The sequence below is a fragment of the Typopeltis vanoorti genome, chromosome 17 (assembly GCF_054136105.1).
Source record: "Typopeltis vanoorti isolate ZY-2024b chromosome 17, IOZ_Tvanoo_1.0, whole genome shotgun sequence".
Classification (NCBI taxonomy): domain Eukaryota; kingdom Metazoa; phylum Arthropoda; class Arachnida; order Uropygi; family Thelyphonidae; genus Typopeltis; species Typopeltis vanoorti.
In genome coordinates, this window is record NC_143565.1 from 11,024,223 (window position 1) to 11,044,492 (window position 20,270).

At 35.0% G+C, this 20,270-nt stretch overlaps 1 protein-coding gene across 2 annotated transcripts in view; it reads right to left on the bottom strand.

The window, feature by feature from the left end:
* LOC150097146 (tether containing UBX domain for GLUT4) overlaps positions 1-20,270 on the bottom strand; it is a 357,344-nt gene that overhangs the window by 177,608 nt on the left and 159,466 nt on the right. For both annotated transcript variants that reach the window (XM_090407282.1, XM_090407283.1), the window contains exons 6-7: positions 15,103-15,481; positions 5,664-5,721 (exon numbers count right to left, since the gene is read on the bottom strand). In XM_090407282.1, the coding sequence (XP_090263408.1) occupies positions 5,664-5,721; positions 15,103-15,481 (437 nt within the window). The remainder of the gene's footprint in view (positions 1-5,663; positions 5,722-15,102; positions 15,482-20,270) is intronic.

Sequence of the window (20,270 nt, forward strand, 5' to 3'; positions counted from 1 at the left end):
AAAACAACTAAATTTAGTAATTACATTACATCACAGAATTTATCTGCAACCAAGATTACCACACTGCTGCCAATCAGCAAGGTGATCTTGACATGACAGGTGGTGCTAAAAGCATGGAATTTTCAGTTAAGAGAGGATATGTGTAGAATTACAGAGCTTCTGTAAATACAAACTCAAGAGACCACGTGAATCAATGCCACGGCATGATATACTGAAAGGGGTGGATGTTACTAGTGCATGAAAGGTGTGTGAGGAGAAGTAATAGCAAACTCCACACCTACAGTCAGTAGGATAAATAAAGTGGGAGTTAAATGGATGAATAGTATCATTAAGCAGAAGCAAATTAAAAAAAAATTACAGAGGGAATTCAGAGTAATGAGATCAGCAAAACAAAGGCCAGAAATTTTAGCAGGATAGTAAGGAAGGCAAAATCAGAGAATGAGAGAAAATCAGCTGTGAAGGCCAAAGATAATCTCAGTAATAATCAATAATCTCAGAGTTCTTTTAGTATGTGGCAAGTAAAAAGGAAGAATTGTTATGGAAAAATAACCTTGATGAATGCCAATGGTAGGAAGGTAACTGAAATACTGCAGTAACAAGAAAGGCAAGTGCTGATGCGGAAACAGACACATGAACTGGAGGTACATAGAATATTGCAGAACCTTGATGGGAATACTGCTATGGGGTGAGATGGCATATCAGGTTTGAGTATTACGAGAAAGTGCTATGGAATTGGCAGTGCCTATGACCACATTGTTTAACTTTTGGATCTGAACTGCTCCCAACCAAGGTAGTGGAAAGAGGGAAAAACAGTCCCATTGCATAAAGGAAGCTACAAGAGTTCAATAATCTTGTAGCTTCAATAAGGTAATGGGTATATTATCCAGTGATAATACTGGACTTTGCAAAGGCTTTTGACAGGATACCATATGGAACTCTGATTTAATAAATTGTAGCAAATGGAGATGGATGTGAAGTTGGTGATGTGAATAAGAGAGTGGTTGATGGAGTGATACTAGACAGTAGTTTATTCAGGAGTAGGGTCCAGTAGAAGGTTTGTAACTAGTGGCATGCCACATGACTCTGTACTTGAGCCACTGCTATTTAATTTACACATTAATGATATAGGAAATGATCCGAGCAGAAATATTCAATTGTTTGCTGATGATGCAAAACTGGGTAGAGCAAAAGTATACATATGATGTTAAAATTTTGCAGTATGTTTTATAGACTGGCAGATGAGTTAAGGAGAATGGATATCAGTTTAATATAACAAAGCATAAGGTTATGCATTTTGGGGTAAAAAATTACCATCTGTGCATCATAATGATGAAATTGCACTGCAGAAAACTAATTAAGCCATGGATTTGTGGGTGTTGGTAGATAGCAAGTTGGAGTTTAGCTAAAAAGCAGCTAAACAGCCAAAAAGTACAAGGCTGCTGTACTTCTTTATAAGGCCTTGATAAGATCACATTTGGACTACTGTGCAGAGATCTGGTCATCACCTGGGTTTCTTGAGGATGAGGTGGAAAAGATCTAGAGGCAATTGACCAATATGACCATAGGCCTATGGAATTTTCCTTATGAGGATAGGTTGAAGATCTGTGGGTTTTAAAAATTGGTTGATAGATGGAAAAGGAGTGATACATACAAATTACTGAAAGGTTTTTACATGACTGATACAGGGGAAATTTTTCAGAACAGGTATGTGAGGGTGGGTGGTGAGAGAACTGGGAAGGGGCATTCCTGAAAGTTGTGCAACAGTATGGTTAGCAAGGGTGTGAGAACTGGATTTTAAGTTTACAGAGTAGTGAATGGGTGGAATAGGTCCCCAGAGGTGAATGAGTTAAAACTTGGTATAATGTTTAGGGCCTCCCTAATGAGTCTGTAGACTACACAGTTGCCCGTGTTATATCTCAAAAACTCAGAAACCTAAAAGGATTCCTCTGGAATAAAGACTACTGTCACCAGCAGAACTATGAATAGGATTTGAAAATAGAAGATCATTGATCAAACTATCTGATAAGAGGAAGCCATCTATCATGACATGCACAGAATGACCAGAGAGGAAGCTGACAAGAATAACTAATGGAGAGAGAGAGATAAGATGGAAGTTTGGTAACAAGTGCTCAATACCAAACAAGATCAAATGCTCATGAAATAAAGAGCAACCGCATGAGTTTCTCCAAATCTTTCTATGTCCTGTATACAAAGGTGGATCAAGTTAGAGAGGAGGTTTGTAGAATGGGAATGGCAGAATCCATATTGATAATCCTTATTAACTAGTGAGTCTCCAGGTAGTGGAGAAGATGGTTGCTGATGACTTTCTTTATCACCTTTTAGAGTATTGAGATGATAGCAATGGAAAGACAGTCTGACTGATTATCTTTTATTTTTAGGAATAGGCTTGATGCTGTGATACAGACCAGATGTGTATGACAGCCTTTATACATAATATTTGGTGCTAATTTCAAAACACAAGTTTTGAATTCAACAGGAGGGATAACATCTGGACCAGGAATCTTATTGGCATTAAAGCTAATGAGGATTTTTCTGATGTTCTATGAGATGAGGCTGCTATGAGTAGTATTGTAGAATTTGATTTGCCTTGTCTATACAGGAGTTGGATGAAAAGACTGATAGAGGTCAGCCTTTTCTTTGGGTGATGTTACCATGGCCGTCACACAACAATGTAAGAGAAGTGGAAACAAGTAAGGGCAGAGGTTATGCTCAACAGCTTCAGTGAGGGATCAGAAGTTCATCTGCCAGTTGAGCAGGAAGCAAGCTTATTAAATTTGGCCCTTCGATGTCTTCTTTTGATTTGTTGAAAATTTTGTCTTAAACTTGTTTTGGGCTGTAGTAATGGCAGAGTAAGAAGCTGAGTTTTTAACTTCCACCACTTCATGTATGCTATATTTTTATAATGGATTGCAAAAAGCACATTTTTAGAGAACCAGAGCTTGGAGGGAGGGAGGGGGGGGGAGAGCAGGAGGGGAGGGGGAATCCTTCAATCCAGTAAGGATTATTTTAGCTATTTGAAGAGACTAGTTGTGAGGAGATTGATCTATAGAACAGGAGATGCAGATAAGGTTATGGTTACAGTTGCCAAGAGAACAGCAAACATCTACAGTGTATTTAGAGTGAAGAAAGGAGAGCTGGTTAAGAAAAGGTAGAGTGTGTTGGAAAAATGATGAGAAATATCTGGAATTCTGGCTGGCATGTTAGCAATTTGGGTTAGAACAATTTGGGTCAGCGAATAACAGACTCCCTTCCAGCTTGATCTGTGAAGTTAGAAAGGAAACCAGTTTATGTTATAAACACTGAAGTCTCATAGGAAGATAATCTCTCAGTTTGGATAATTAACCTACAAGAAATCAAGTTTTAGAGGTAAATAGTCAAAATGGGCAGCATGATTGTCTGAATTAGGAGAGTAGTAAAGGCAAATGAATGCTATAAAGTATTGTGAGCCAGATCTGATCATAAAGTGGGATTCCACATTTGATAAGCTTTGGTAAGGAATGCCTGATGTGACAAAAGTAGATGCTTCTTACTCTTAAAGAAAGCATCATGCAATATGTTGCTGGGAGAGTTGAGGTGGATTAGAGATATGGAGCATGCCAAATTAGGTTTGTTAGAGAACAGCAGATCAGGCTTTGATGCCTGTAAAGTGGTAATGTATATCTTTAAGGCTTGTACTGATGCCCCAGATGATGGTGAAATGGACGTGGACAATTTTTTTAAAATAATTTTTGTTATTTTTGTGATTATTTTGCTCTATTTTTTGTAATTTTTTTGCAGCTTTTTTTTTTTTAAATCCATATTAGTAACTGTTTGGTTATATTAAAGCAAATGGTTGAGTTAGTGCAACAGGGCAGGGTCATGCATCTGATGTGAGGGATTTCTGCATATAACTTTCACACAGTGCTCAGACTAAGCATGGCCTCAACGGTATCTTCTCCCCCATGCTAATATACTTTGTCCTTGTAGGTAAAACCTAGCAAAGTGAGTAGCAACAAGTTTACTTGCCAGGTAATTAGGAAGCTCTAGAGCAGAGTTTCTCAAATGGCAGAGAAGCCATTTCAGAAGAGTTATATTTGAGCAGCATCTCAAATGGTAGCCTGCAGGCTACGTCTGGCCAGTGAAACTATGGAAAAGATCAATACAAATTTAATAAATATAAATTTGTTTTCATAGAAGTCAATTTCCATTTGCTGCCAAGTTCAGAACAGCTTGTAGTAGTTATAATAGTTGTAATTACTGATATCACTAATAGAGCACTGCATCTCTGTCATGATAAAATTCGCTTCTTGAGAACTGGTATTTAATGGTTACCAATTAGGAATTTTATAAATTCAGTATAAATGTACGAAATTGAACTATTTTTCAACACTAGAGTAGCTGTAATTTTTTTTTCCATTAAAAAAAAAATGGAAAATTTGTTTCAGAATTTCTGTGATTTATGTTAGCTGCTTTTAAACCTGCTTGCTCATATAAAAAAAAAAAAAATGAAGCCTTCATCAGTTGGTGAAACTGTATCACAATTGTTTTATATACAATTTTATGCAAAGCGTACAATTTAGTTACATTCTTTTAGTATTTTTATAAATTTTTTTTTTTTACTTTTTATTAATTTGAAAATTTTTATCTGAATGTATCAACTTCTCTCACTGACTGATGATTAGTCTGCCAGAGATTCAACACTGAAGGTTAGTGGCCCTTTACTTAATGTAATTGAGAAGTCCTACTCGAAATGCATGATCACTGTGTTTGGTACTATGTGCTAATTAGCAATAGGCTTGTCAAAATTACTCTACTGTACCATTCCAAACAGAGGAGATGGTGTTGGCTTCCTAATTTATTAACAACAGTATATTGAACATGCCAAAATAAATTACCTAATAACAAATAATATAATAACAAATTTATAAATTACCTAATAACAAATTTATAATTACCTAATAACAAAGTTATTAGGTAATTATAAATTGGAATAAGGAGTGGGGGGGGGGATATAGAAACTGGAGACAGAACATGATAGTAGTCACTTCACACCTCCAATGAACAGGATGGTGGTGTCATCACCACCTAGATCCCTAAGTCTTGTTGCAGTAGTGGTCAGGCTGGATTTAAAGTTGTTGTGGCTTCCAAGCTATAACTTTTAAGAGGTCTTTCTCTACTGATAAACTTTAGGCTTAATAGCTTTTCTATACTGAATAGAAAATGGAGACCTAACTCTGGTGATGGAACATGATAGCAGTCACTTCACATCTCCAATGAGCAGGATAGTGGTGTGTCATCACTAGGAGATGATGATTTACGGTTTTAATGGTGCAAGGACAGCAAAGGTCATACTGCACCATATCAAAAGTTATAGCAGTACACAAGGTAAGACAATCACAAACATCCACCACAGTGAGTTTCAAATGCATGACCTGTTGGTTGCAGAGCGGATAAAAGTAACCACTCGACCAACTAGGTTGGCTGAGCAAGCTTTAGGCTTAATAGCTTTTTTATACTGAGGCAGAGGCCCTAAGCTGTAGCATGTCTAACTTATGCATAAATTTGGCCGTGGTAGGCAGTAATAATTTTTAAGACTCTGAAATGATCTACTGGGTCCTAACAACAAGAACTCCTGAACTTACATATTTCAAACTTTCACTTACTTGATGGTGGCTGACTAACATCTTCTAAACTAAACACAACTGCATCTCTCTCTCCAACCTATTTAAATGAAATTGATATTTTTACTAGCATTTTTTATTAGCATTTTTATTATTAGCATTTTTTTTTTCAATAGAAACAATTATATAAAGAGTGAATTAATGCCACTAATACATACATTTCAATTTAAAACCTCTGGACTGAGCATTACTTGAAGAGTAATTGGCATTCAGCCAAAGCACAGCATAGATATAAATTACTGCCATGCCACACAGGTTTGAATGTAATATTTAATTAAAAAATAACAACATATTACAAAGGTGTCAATAGGTCCCAAATGGCAACTTGGAAATTTGTCACTTTCAGAGAACATACCCACTGATTCAGTGGAATGGAAAGCAGACACTGAAATTTGTGTTATTCAAAATTAATACCAAGGCATGTATAGATGTAAGACAGATATATTATGTCTATCAATTATGTTTACTGTGCAATTAGTTTTGCAGAAGGGGAAAAAACTAGACCTCAACTAAGATTACATAAGTCAGCTTCCACTAAAACTTTTTCTTGCATATTCAAAGGAACAGTCAACATTTACTGGCCTATCATTAGTACTATATTCTACAGAATGACTAAATCTGAATGATAGGTTCACAGAGCTCTTTTATTTATTTATTTATTTTTTTAATAGAACTTCACCAGTAAACAGAAAAAGAAATATATAATCAGCACAGAAACAGAAATTGCATATATAGTGTTTCTGATATATTACATGTTCTTGTTGAAATTAATGAAAATATAGAATTAAACAACAGAGCAAGTATTCCATGTTTAATTTTCAAATAACAAAATAAAGTCAAGAATGAAGTAACACGCTTGTTCATTCAAACTGCAAGAATAAAGTATGAATCTTTCCTCTCAGTGTATCCTGAAAACAATTATCAAGTCCAACTGAAAGATATGGTACATTTGTTAGCACCAGTCCAAGTACAAAAGAGGCATCAATACATCATTAGAACTGTGGATAAACAGATTAATAATATGGAACCTTTGCTTTAAATACAAAACAGGACATCACTACAAGACATGTAAGCTTAAAAGCTACTGGCAGCAGCAGATTATCAGGTGGGTGATGAATTCACTTGGTTCAAGAACAGCTGTGATTGTTATTCTCTTGAAACCCTACTCAAAAAAGGTCATCACAGGAGTAAAGATTATTATATAACATTTGGAAAGAAATATTTTTCCTATTTTCCTCCTCCTTTTAGCCAAGCCTAAGTAAACAAAAGCTACATGTGGGATATATTCATGAATAAGCCACATGTATATATAGAACAGCTGACTTTGCATCAAGTTGTTGTTTTTTTTGTACTACATATAATGCACTACACACCATCTTCTCACATGTGTATAACACCATGCATTATAGAGAAAAATATGGCATCAAACCGACATCAAAATGCATGGCATTATAAATGCTTTAGCAGGAAGTATGTGGTAAATTATGGAAGACTGAGCAATATGAAGTTAAGTGCTCTCTATATGCAAGTAGCCAAGTTGTCTAGATATTTCATGGGCAACTTTTGTTTGTTTAAGCTCTGATAACATGAGGAATATAAATAGGAATATAATTTCTTGTTAAGTATAATATATTTTACAATCCAGAAACAATATTAGCTATAAATGAACTAATTAAGAATATAATTATTTGGCCAGTTTACCAATTTGAATTTTTGCGGTACATTAGCCACTGAGCCAAGCCAAAAGTTTAGAAAGAATTAAAACAGAACTGCATATAAATATGTAAAAATATAATATGCAATGCTAAAACATAAAAGTTGTAATAAAAATATAAATATCAATCTTATGTATAAACTGTTTTCTTGTAAAAAATTAAAACATATGTTACATCTGTTGAGTTAGATAAAATCTGAATGAGTGCATAAGGCCCAGGTAAGATTACTAAAAGCATTAAAATAATGAGATCAGTTGACTAACATCTGATGAATAATTAGAGTGAATAAACAGCACTCACATAAGCATATTATCATGCCAATAGTGTGTGAGATGAGTATAATGAGTTCATGTTCAGCTCTGCATAAGTCATTATGCAGAGCTGAGTATGAACAATTATGTCTGTATGAATGCTATGGAGACTGGATTACAAAAGTTTAATTTCAGACTTAATCTGATGAAGCTTGTTGTTGTTCTCACTATACCATGATGCTTGCCACTGGGGTATTAATTTTTGTCTTATATTCTGCCTTTAATCTGTGTAGGGGCCAGGCAGATGATATCTTAGGGAATGAGCTAGCCTTGCTGCAGCATCAGCAACTACATTTTCTCTTGATCCTAAGTGGCTTGAGATCCAATACAGGCAAACTTTCAGATATGTTTCCAAGAAGACTGCTGCAGATTCTACCAGACTCTTTGGTTTTGAACTGTCTGCATAGACATGTACAAAATCAGAGTATTCTGTTCTGTGTTTGAAATGGCTGCTAGTGGACAAAGAAAGAACAATATTGACAAAAGAGTGGGGTTGTTTTAATATCAATAAGTGCAAGGTGTTGCATTTTGGATTGCAGAAATATAGCTGTGTACTATATCGATGGTGCCGTACTGCAGGAAGTGGATGAGATTAGAGATTTGGGAGTGATGGTTGACAGTAGACTGAAGTTTAGAAGGTATATTGTTAGTGTCGCAAGGTTGAACATCGCAGTGCTGTTATGATAAGAAGTACTTTAACATGCAAAGATAAGGAAGTGGTTGTGCTGCTGTACAAGGCACTGGTCAGACCACACTTGGACTATTATGCTCAGATCTGGTCACCTGGTTTTCAATGTGATGTAGAGACATTGGAGAGGATCCAGAGATGAGTGACTAAGACAATATCAGGAGTTTGGAATGCTGGCTAAGGAAAGAGGTTGAGGAAATGTGGATTGCAGAGTTTTGTGGATAGGAGGAAGAGAGGTGATATGTAGAGACATTTGAGTTAGTGAGTGGATTTTATCCAATTAATCCAGAGGGATTATAAAAACAGTAGAAGCTGAGAGGAGAAGAACCAGAGGTCATTCCTGGAAGTTATGTAAAAGTGTGGTGAAGAAGGGTGTGAGGAGTAGATTTTTTACATGGAGAATTGTCAGTGAATGGAATGAATTACTAGAATGTGTTGTTAATGCAAAGATTGTTAAAGATTTTAAGATTCTATATGATAAATATGTTGTCAGTTGAATGAACCTCCCACAATGAGTCTGTTCACTCCATGGAGGGTATAATAATAATAATAATAATAAATGAAGAAAATCCTTATGATATTCTCATTTAGTGTTTGTTCTTACAGACTTGTTGCAGTAAAATAGCTGTCCTGATTAATTGGTCCACCAATTAATCAGGATTTACTCTACTACATTTATAACTAATATCAAAAACCACACACAAGACTGCATACATGGAAAAACCTAGAAACCTAACAAGAATCAAATTGAGTTTATAATGATTAACCACTGTACAGGTCTTGATGTGCTTACACAATTATATGGATGTGAAGCGCCCATTAATATTGAAATAACATTTGGACACAACTGAAATAACAGGATGAAGCATAAATTAATTGATATATTTCATCCTTATGGATGTTTTGGTGGTTAAAAGCAGGTTTAGTAATTCAGTAAGACAAGTTAAAACTCATCTTAGTGATGACATAATCACACCAAAACCTGGAATTGATATGATAGTAATAAAATCAAAATTAATGGAGGATAGACAAGCTTTGAATAAATATAAACTATATACAAATAACTGGCATAAAAATTACTTCAAAGGGAAAAGACATGCTGGAAAATGTGAGAATGAAACAAATGTTATAATGATGACTGCAAAAATAATGCACAAAATATCAGAAGGAAAAAGAAATAAATTGATGGTGACTGATGAAATTATTCAATTAATTAAAAAAAAAAGGGGGGGGAAGAAACATGATAAAGATTTTTCTCTAAAATAAATATACAAAAATAAACAAAGAAATAACACAAAAATATAATGAGGCAAAAGAAACATGGTAGAATGGCAAATGTTAAGAGAATGAAATGTCACTGTGATTTTACAAAATACAAGATAAAGGAGTATACAGGAAAGAAAAGGAACAAAACTCAAATGCATAAAAAATGAAAAGATGATAGATTCAAAGAGACAGACACATCCCCCTGAAACAAATTCATTAACTACCATATTTGATTTAGACAAGACCTAAAAAAAAATGGTAAAAATATAGATGGACCTTCAATTTTAACTAAAAAGAACTAAAGAAAATTAAGTTAAAAATAAAGCACCAGATACAAATTTATGTACAAACGAAAGATTAAAAAATTTAGAAGATATAAGTAGCACTGAATTAAAAAACATTTTAAATTTAATATTATGTAAATTTATTAATTTAAATTATTAAATATAATCTTGTTTTAAGTTTTAAATATAATCTTATTGGCATCTTATTAAATATAATATAAAATGCCAATGTCTAATTTATGGTACATTGTTGATTCACCAAAAGCAGGCTGATCATACGTACCGTTTTGAATGGGACAGTACCGTTTTTTTTTTCATATTTCCTGGCCATCCCGTCGTTTTAATAAAAATGTCAAATTTGTCCCATTTTTAATAAAAACTATAAATATACTTTAATATTGGTCAATTATAAATTATTATTCATAACCTATAATCGTATAGCAATATCATGGATACCAGTGTTGGATCCTACTTCTTCTCAATCTATACTTTGGATCCGACATGATTACTATTACGATGTTCTTAACTAATTGATAAGTTGTGAGTTGATTTCTAATTCAAATATAAAGAAAATTTATATTTAAAGACTGCGCCACTTTATATCTGAATTAGTTCAAGAATTGAGGATAAACCAACTCTCAACTACCCTTCCTTTATATGTTGTTATTATATATATACTGGCCGAGAATATTTAACTTACTTAATTTACCAGCTTTGGTTCGAATATTTTATGAATGGTGCAGTAAAAGAGATTCAGGCAAAATACAACCTTTGATTAACAAAAACAAACATTTAATTTTAGAATCATAAATTTTACACTTAGATTCAAATCAGTAATTAAGATATCGCAAACATTTTAACTCTTCAGATAAATTCAATCTTACAACTCATACAATGATAAACCTGTTATCTTTATAATACAGTCTCCTTGCAGTTCCTTAAGTTCCAAATACAACAAAAATTGCAGTAACACCTCTTCACAGACAAACACTTTTAAATTTACACTTCAGCTAATTTCCGCAATAGTTACTGTTAGTATAGAGAAATTCTAGGATGAAACTCACACACTTCTCTGTATAGAATTATTAAAGGTTGGAATAATCTTACCGATAATCTTTTTTCTTCATCTACTTATACGTAAACACTTTTTATAACTATAAACACTTAAACAGTATACGGCACTCATTAAATAAATCTTCTAAGCAATAACTGAATTAATCATCAGTCACTATACACATAAACAAACGTGCTTGCATGAAGTACTACTGATCACTCATGAATTATGGCAATACACAATAATTCCTTATCTTGAGGTTTTATATGCACAGTTGTTCATTCCTCCTGCATTCAAATAATTCTTTAGGCACTATAATTCTAAACACAGCTAACAGTAAACTTCAACTTCACAGCCTCTACTATTCTCTAGAAACTTCGTACTTTGCTTCAAGGTTCCGTATGTCCTTGAAAGGTCGGTGCTGAAATTAAATCTCAACTCAAGTATCGCTAGTCTATTTAATAGTCTCTCGGCTGTTTTTCGTAGCTATAATTGTTATTCTACAACTTATTAGCTAACTGCTTCTCGACTAGTAGACTTAAAATAGATGCTTGAGTGATTTGCCGACTCTCTAATATCGCACTCTGATTCTTGAATGCCCAATGCTCCGATTCCAACCCAATGCCAATGCTCTCTCTCTCTGTTTCCTCTCTAATCTATTTTTTTTTTTAGTATACAGCGTTCTTCCTTTTTTATATCCATTCTTCCTGCCTAAATTGTTCACGTGCTCTCTTTAACTAAACTTTCAGCTTTCTCTCTCACGTGGTGTTCCAAACTCGTGCTCGCTTACTTACATACGTCTCCATGACAACAAAACAAAACATAATAAAATTGAGCTATAGCATAACGTTAAATTTCTACAAATAGGAATAAATAGAGAATATTTACATTTCAATTAATGCGCAGTTAAATTATCAAATACAAATTCTTATAATATAACATAGTAATAATTAAAATAGCTTAATAATATTTAATACAGTCTTTTCATTATTAATACATATATCTTTGATTAAATAATTAGATATTAGACAAAATTAAAGTAGTTATATGAATATTAAATTGTAAAATAAGTTGTTTACATTAAATAATATTTACAAGTCTAGCCTTTGTGATGGAAGATCATGTTGGATTCTGAAACAAATAATAATTACTCTAATCTCTACATAATCAGAATCCAACACCAGTAATTTGTATAACCATTGAATTGCATTGTTTGATACTATATATTGATATCTGCAGTGATTTATTCAGAGAAAATTAAAAAATACATATTGGCAACACTTGCACATCTCAGAGACGTGCCATCTGTTCTGCTGTAGCGTTACTTTTAGTTTTGCCTGTATGCTAACTGTGGGCATTGTTATTCAATGCTGGTGGTTTAAATTTCATATTTTTTTAAAGCCTTAAGTCTATCCTTGCAATGTCAAAGAGGCATCATTGAAATTCTTTCTGGAGATCGTCATTAAAACTGCAGTTTTAATGATGATCTCCAGAAAGAATTCAAATTAATTAAACTAGATAAGCTGTGTAGTGATGGAAACAAAACTGGTATGCCAACATTGTAATGTCCATTTTTCTGTTACTCATGGAAGCAGAAGCGACATCAACCAACACCTATGTAGCCAGAAACATAAGGATGCTGAAAAGATTTTGGCTTCAGTTGTAAACATCAGCTCATTTATGGTGAGACGTGGTGATAGTGAAAGCGATAAAATTGCAACAAGTGAAGCTCTTGTTGCTTATTATACTGTGCGTCACAGACAAAGTTTTCGCAAAAATGACTGCTTGTTGAAATTCATAGATAAAATTTATGAACCAAAATTTTCTTCAGCACGTACCAAATCAGAAGCAGGAATTATCAACATTTTATCACTACATATATTGAGTGAAATAATAGAGGATTTCATAATCCTCTATTATTTCTTTGATAATGCATTTAAACAGTCAGTTTAGATGCATCAAACAAACAAAAGACATTTTTCCAATCGTTCTGCAGTACTTTTTGTCAAATTGTGGTGTTCAAGACAAAATTATTGACTTTATTTCCTTACCTGGTGAAACATCTGACCTACAGTGTGTAATGTTGAAGGAAGTAAGTAAGTGACAAATTTGCCTTACAAAACAAAACTGTTGCTTTGTATGCAGATAACACAAACACCGATTTTGGTGGTTGCAAAAAACTTGGCAAAAATAATGTGTTTATGTAATAAAACTTTTTTATCATCTTACATTTTCATTAATACAGAATATTACTTAACCTCTGTCCTGTTTTTGCCATCCCAATGTCCCATTTTTAATTTTCCATTTTTGTCTCAAGGAAATATGGTCAGCCTAACCAAAAGGCAAACTTAATAAGACATTCAGATTGCAAAATTAGCTAATGAGTAATGCCATGAAATTATTTATTAAATACCATTAGACCAGTGGTCGCCAAAGGGGTCGATATGACATTGTTAGAGGTCGATTCAGGCTCATGGGTCAATAGGAAAATATAAGACATCATTGTATGGGTAATATTTAATTTGGTTAACTTGGATTACCTCCATGACAAAAGACATGGAGGTAATGACAATGCAATTAAGAGTGAATTGTGGGATCAGTACCTCCATCTAACAGGTCCATGAATAGGACCTGTAAGATGGAGTAAGGTCATGAAAATAGTTACTGAGGCCAATCAAGTAAGCCAAAATGACGTATTTATCAATAAACGGATGTTAGTGATTCCTGCCGGCCGGCGCAGTGGGGTGAGATTGCAACATGTGCATGGTTCTTATTTACTGATACTTACAAGTGTTCGATCCAAGTCTCATTTTTGCGCATCGACATACAAGTGAGCGTTAATGTTCTAAAATTCATCAACATACATATTATAATTCAATCGTTATTCATTCACGAACTGAACTTCTCTATGTTGAAGAGTTGAGCAGTGCTGGTAGTAATATCAGTGATATTAATACCAGTAGTTTATTAATATCACTAGTAATACCAGTGATATTACTAGTGATAGTAATAGTAATATAATAATATATACTATATTATACATACAATAAACACTGTAACTATAAAATAAACAATCCAAAAACTCACATAAGCGTCTTTTTTTGCTTGTCCTATTATAATTATGTAATAGTAAAATATAGAGGGTCGATAAAAAGTCAAGAAACGCTTGAAGGGGTCGACAGGCAAATGACTTTGGCGACCCCTGCATTAGACAGATGTCAAAATCTGATAAATAAATGAACATTCTGAAGAACAATATGGATTTAGAAGTCAAAAAAAGCATAGTGGGTGATATAAAATTAAAACCTCAGAATAACATGCAAAAGATCAATTGCTGTACAACAACGTTATTTTCAGACGAAAAAAAGAGAAAAAAACATGGAATGACTTCAGTTTTTTTCCATCTTCTAACTTCAGTGTAATCTTCTAGTTCTATTTCAGATGCCAATGTCTACCTAATTCCATTTAGAAAATACACTAAATTAAACCTGACCAACCATTGCTAAACAATTAAATTTTGTTAACCGCTTCATTAATACTTTACAACTTTAGAAGCAAACATTTTCTGCAAACAATTAAGAATCAACAATTGTTAATGAAATAAATACTAAAATATAAGCCAACTGGAAAGAGAAGGCAGGGTAGAAAAGGATATTGCATGGATAATGAGACCGGAACAGACCAGCATGGTGTATGCCCATAATTAGTGTTATGATGATGATGATTAATGAAATAATTGGGATAAATGGATTGAGGGATATTAGTAATGAAAACTCATCACTGTTGAAGTATTCTATACATACCTTAATGCAAAAGGTCAATTGCTGTACAAACATTTTTTATTTTGTACTAAATAAATTATTCAGACTTAAAAAACATAAGGAATGACTTCAATTTTTTCCCCTCTTCTAACTTCAGTATAATTTTCTAGTTCTATTTCAGATGTCAGCTACAAACATGTGGCTTAGGGCAGGTTCCCCTCTTGTTGGATCTAAGGATGGCATTGCTTAAGGGTATCCTGGGACACAATGATATTTTTTTTTACCAAAATTAATCAAGATTATAATAGTAACAACAAATTTGTATAATTAGAGATTACTTACAAAAATAATATTCTCCTCTTGTTCTTCCTCCTCTTTCCATTCTTCTATAGTATTCATGTTTACTGCATCACCTTCAGCCTCTTCTAAACATACTGAATGATGCTGCTGTTCAGACTGGCTATTTAGTGACAAATCAATCTCTCCAACATATGAATCATCTTCTTGCTTTGCTTCCTGGATATCCATTTTATTATCAGCATTAAAATTTACAGAAGTTACTGTTTCCACATTAGAATCAGGTGGATAATTTACAATAGAAGGCTGATTTTGTATTGAAAATAATGCACTATTATCACTTTTTTCTTTATAAAGTGATCTAGTTACTGGGTTATATACATGAGCCTGCTGTCTTAACAATTCTGCTTTTCTATATAACAACCTAAAATAAACAAATATCACAGATCACCAGCAATGCAAAAGAATGACTTAAAAAAATCTCTACATATACAATGAGCAATTAATTGTCACTGATAGAAGGCACAATTTTCTGAGAGATATCATCATGTATCTGTTTCAACTACATAAAATGTATGCAGACACTAAGGGATGTGTACACATATGCACACAAAATTCAACAAGCTAAAAGTACGATTTAAGTAACTTTGAACATAATATGATAGCTGGTGGCAGATGCACCAGCTGAGATGATGAAGTGCAATGGTATCCAGAGCATACTGAGAATAGTTCAACAATTAGAGAATGGAAAGATCTTTTTGATTTGAAAGGTGAATGGATGATGATAAAAACTGTACACCCTAACAGTTGGGTAACAATCAATAAATGTTACTGTTACTGAAAGTTCATTTTTCAAGAAATTCACAACGATTGGACAAAGAGGAATCCATAGAGCAAAAACATTAACATTCTGTACCAAATCAAGACTGTATGCTCAAAAGACCTAACACACATAAAATCCTTAAAAATCTAAATAATGAAACTAGAGAAAAAGCAGATATTAATATCATTAAAATAGAAACATGGCAAAATTACTACCAAGATCTGCTGTATGATGAAAACATTCAAAACATAAAATCACCTTTTGAAAACAACTCAGACAACTTGGAAAACATCACTCTAGAAGAATTAACAGAAGCATTAACCCAAAGCAAAATAGGAAATGCTCCAAGAGAAGACAATATAAACTTGGAACTTATCAAATATGCAGGAATTAAATTCTCTCTCAGGTTACTTAACTTTTATAATATGATTTGAAAAGAAGGAAAATGCCCACAAGATTGGACAAAAGCAATAGTTATCCCCATCTACAAAAAGGGACACAAATCTGATTGTAACAATTATCATGGCATCAGCTTAGTACCTGTTATAAAGTATATGCAAAAATCTTAGCATATAAACTTAAAAGAAGACCCAAAATTAATAGAAGAACAAAATGGATTCAGAAAAGGGAGGTCTTGCATAGACTACATTTACGTTAAAATTACTAATCAAAAAGCACTGAGAAATGAACAGAAACACATACAGCTTATATAGATTAACCAAAACATCTGATAAAATTATTAGAGAAAAACTATGGGAAACCCTGGAAGAATACGAAATACCAAACTAGTTCTTTAGAGCCTTATTTAATATATATCAAGATAATAAACTGTACCAACTTCCGTGGCACAATCGGCTAGCGCGTTTGATTCTTAAGCAGAAGGTTGGTGGTTCGAGTCCATCTGGAGGCGAGTTTTCTTTTTGATTGTGGCGCTAGTGTCGCCGTAGCACGTGGCGGTGAATTTGAGCTGTGCAGAAGAAAGTGATTTTTAATCGGTGAATAGTCTGCTTTTTTCCCCATTTTTCTACGTTTTTGAGTGCTAAATTGTTTCTCTGAATACGAGTGTACTTCAGTGGTTGTTTTTTTGGAAGTTAGTTGCTGTCGCGATATAATATATTCTGGTACCGTTGGAATCGAACGCGTAACGGTGGAAGACAAAACGAAGCTAAGTTACTGTATTTAGTTATATTTCATTTTATTTAATTATATTTAGTACTTAAATGTTCTGATGTTTGTACTTTTTTTTTCCCTCTTATTTATTAATTGAATAATTATTAAAGATTACGCTACTCGGCAGTAAGGAATGATGGTGGATTCAGCAGCAGTCGCAAGTGGTGTAACGCCAAGTCCTCCGCCATTTAAGAACTCAATTATTAGCAATATCATAAGGGACTTTGTGGCATGCAGTACTTGCGGTATGTATGCGTCTCGGGAATTACATATGTGGCTTGTTAAAGAGAGTGGAGAGCGTATGTGCGCAAAATGCAGGCAGTTGGAGGAAATAAGTACATTTGATATATCGATGTCCGACTTTGTTGCTCCAGGAACGGGGAATGAATGTAGGAAGACAAGTAGTATGATAGGAGAGAATGAGAAAATAATAGTTGATAGTGTGGAAGGTGTGAGTGACTGTGGAAGTTTAGGAGATGGTTTTGTTTGGGAGAGTGAATTTAGATTAAGAGTGACTGACCTGCAGAGGGAGATAGATGAGTTGAAAGAGGAGGTGGAATGTCTTGTGAATGAGAGCAGAAGTATGAAAGATAAGATTAGGAGAATGGAAGAGATAAATGCAAGGCAAATCAGAGTAGGAGAGAGAGAGAATTTAGGGAGTATGAGTGAGAGGTATGGGGGTGCTAGAAGAGGAGAGAATGGAAACAGTAGAAGAGAGGGAATGAGAGAGAGGTATGGGAATGCTAGCAGACGAGAGGATGGAAACAGTAGGAGAGACGGAATGAGAGAGAGATATGGAAGTGCTAGAAGAGGAGAGAATGGAAACGGTAGGAGAGATGGAATGAGAGAGAGGTATGGGAATGCTAGAAGACGAGCGGATGGAAACAGTAGTAGGAGAGACAGAATGAGAGAGGGCTATGGAAGTGCTAGAAGTGGAGAAAATGGAAACAGTAGGAGAGAGGGAATGAGAGAGATGTATGGGAGTGCTAGAAGAGGAGAGAATGGAAACAGTAGAAGAGAGAGGTATGGGAATGAAAGAAGAGGAGAGAATGGAAACAATAGGAGCGAGGGAATGGTAAGAGGTATAATGTATGGCGACTCAATGATCCGTGGTGTTCAAGATAGGATGCGTGAGGAGTGTTTGCCAGGAGGAACAATAGAAAGGGTGGCTATGGCAATTAAGAGAGGTGAAAGGGTGGATGAGATGATTGTGATGGTAGGAACGAATGACTTGAGTGGTAATGTAAGTCGGGCAGCGAGAGATATGAGATTTTTGCTTGAGACTGTACGGAAGAAGACAGAGAGAGGAAAAATAGTATGCATGTTGCTGGGTATGATAATGATGAGCTGAGCAGAAGAGCGGTGATATTAAATGGCATAATAGCGAGAATGTGCGACAAGAGAGGACTGTATATGTGGATGCTTGGAGTGCGTTTGAGGAAAGAGAGGAGTTGTATGCGAGAGACCGTTTACATTTGAATGAGGAAGGACGTAGTCATCTGGAGAGATTGCTGTTCTGAACGAGTCAGTGTGTCCCAGGGAAGATGATAGCAGGGGTGGCCTCTTGTGGGAATGGATACTTGGGAGAAGGGAGACAATGTCAGGTAACACTGAGCCCAGTGGAGTCTAGAAGGGATAATGCTGGGTATAGAAACAATGGCATTTATATGCTTTATACTAATTCCAGGAGTATCCAGAATAAGGGAGAGGAATTGGTGGCGCAGATAGCATCAGCCTGGCCAAAAATTATTGCGATCACTGAGACGTGGTTGACAGAAGGGGATATAACAACAGGAATAGAAGTCGCTGGGTATAGCATTTTTCGTCAGGATAGGAGGGGAAAGCGTAGTGGTGGGGTGCTGCTTATGATAAGTGATGACCTATGTCCTCATAGGTCATCACTTATCATAAGCAGCACCCCACCACCACGAAGGAAGGAAGTGAGACAAATGATTTTGAGAGCGTATGGTGTGAGGTAGAGGTAGGCAAGACAGGATATTTAGTGGGGTGTTGCTACAGACCCAGGAGCACAGAGGATGGGGACCAGGAGATGTTTAGACAGCTAAGTTTGGCAAGTGCAAGAAGAATGATTGTTATGGGAGATTTTAACTTCAGTAGTATAAATTGGAGAGAGGAAGATGCATGTAGCAATAGGGGAATGGAATTTCTAGAATTCTTGAGGGACAAATGTCTTAGGCAACATGTAACAGAGGGAACAAGAGGTTCAAAAGTTTTGGATTTGGTTATAGCATCAGAAGAGTTGATAATAACTGAGTTGACGTCTCTCCCACCAGTTGGAGAGAGTGACCATATGGTGTTGACTTGGAAAATGAACAGACATGCAGGAGTATCAAAGAGACGGGAACTTATGTGGAATTATAAGGCAGGTGATTATAATAGCCTTAGACGTCAACTTTGGGAAGTTTCATGGAGGGAGGAATTGGAAGGCTGGGATATCACCAGTGCGTGGGAAATTGTTAAAGAATATTTGTTATCAGCAATGGTAAGTTGTATACTACGAGTGAAGAAGAGGACACAATTTGGAGTAAAGTGGATGACAAACAATATTAAACAGGAATTGCATGCGAAAAAGAGGCTATGGAAGAGATATAAGGAGACAGGTGAAGAGATGCATGAGGAATATAAGACACAGGCCAGAAGAGTGACTAGTGTGGTAAGGAAAGTGAAACTGGAATATGAGAGGAGATTGGCCCTAAGATCCAAAGAAAATCCTAGGGAATTTTTTAGCTATTTGGCCAGTAGGAGGAGAAATGACTGTGGAAGAATGATATTGTGGGATAAAAATGGGAATAGAGTGACTGATGCAGAGGACATAGTGGAATTGTTCAATGAACACTTTATTGGAGTATTTCATCCTAGAGGAGTCAGTTTTAATGCTAGAGAGATAGGACTGGTTCGAGGTCTGGAGGTACAGGAGGAGAGTGTGTTTCAGATACTGAGTACTCTGGATGTCAGTAAAGCTGTGGGACTGGATGGTATTTCACCACGAGTTTTGAGAGAATGTGCTAGGGAATTGACAGTACCTTTAATGTGGCTTTTCAATGAAATTCCGGCTTTGGTAAAGGTGCCCAGGGAATGGAAGGAAGGTAAGATAGTGCCATTGCATAAGGGTGGTAACAGGCTGGAAGTGTCTAATTATAGGCCAGTCTGTGTGTCATCAGTAGTTGTTAAGATCTTGGAGAAAGTAGTGAGGGACCGT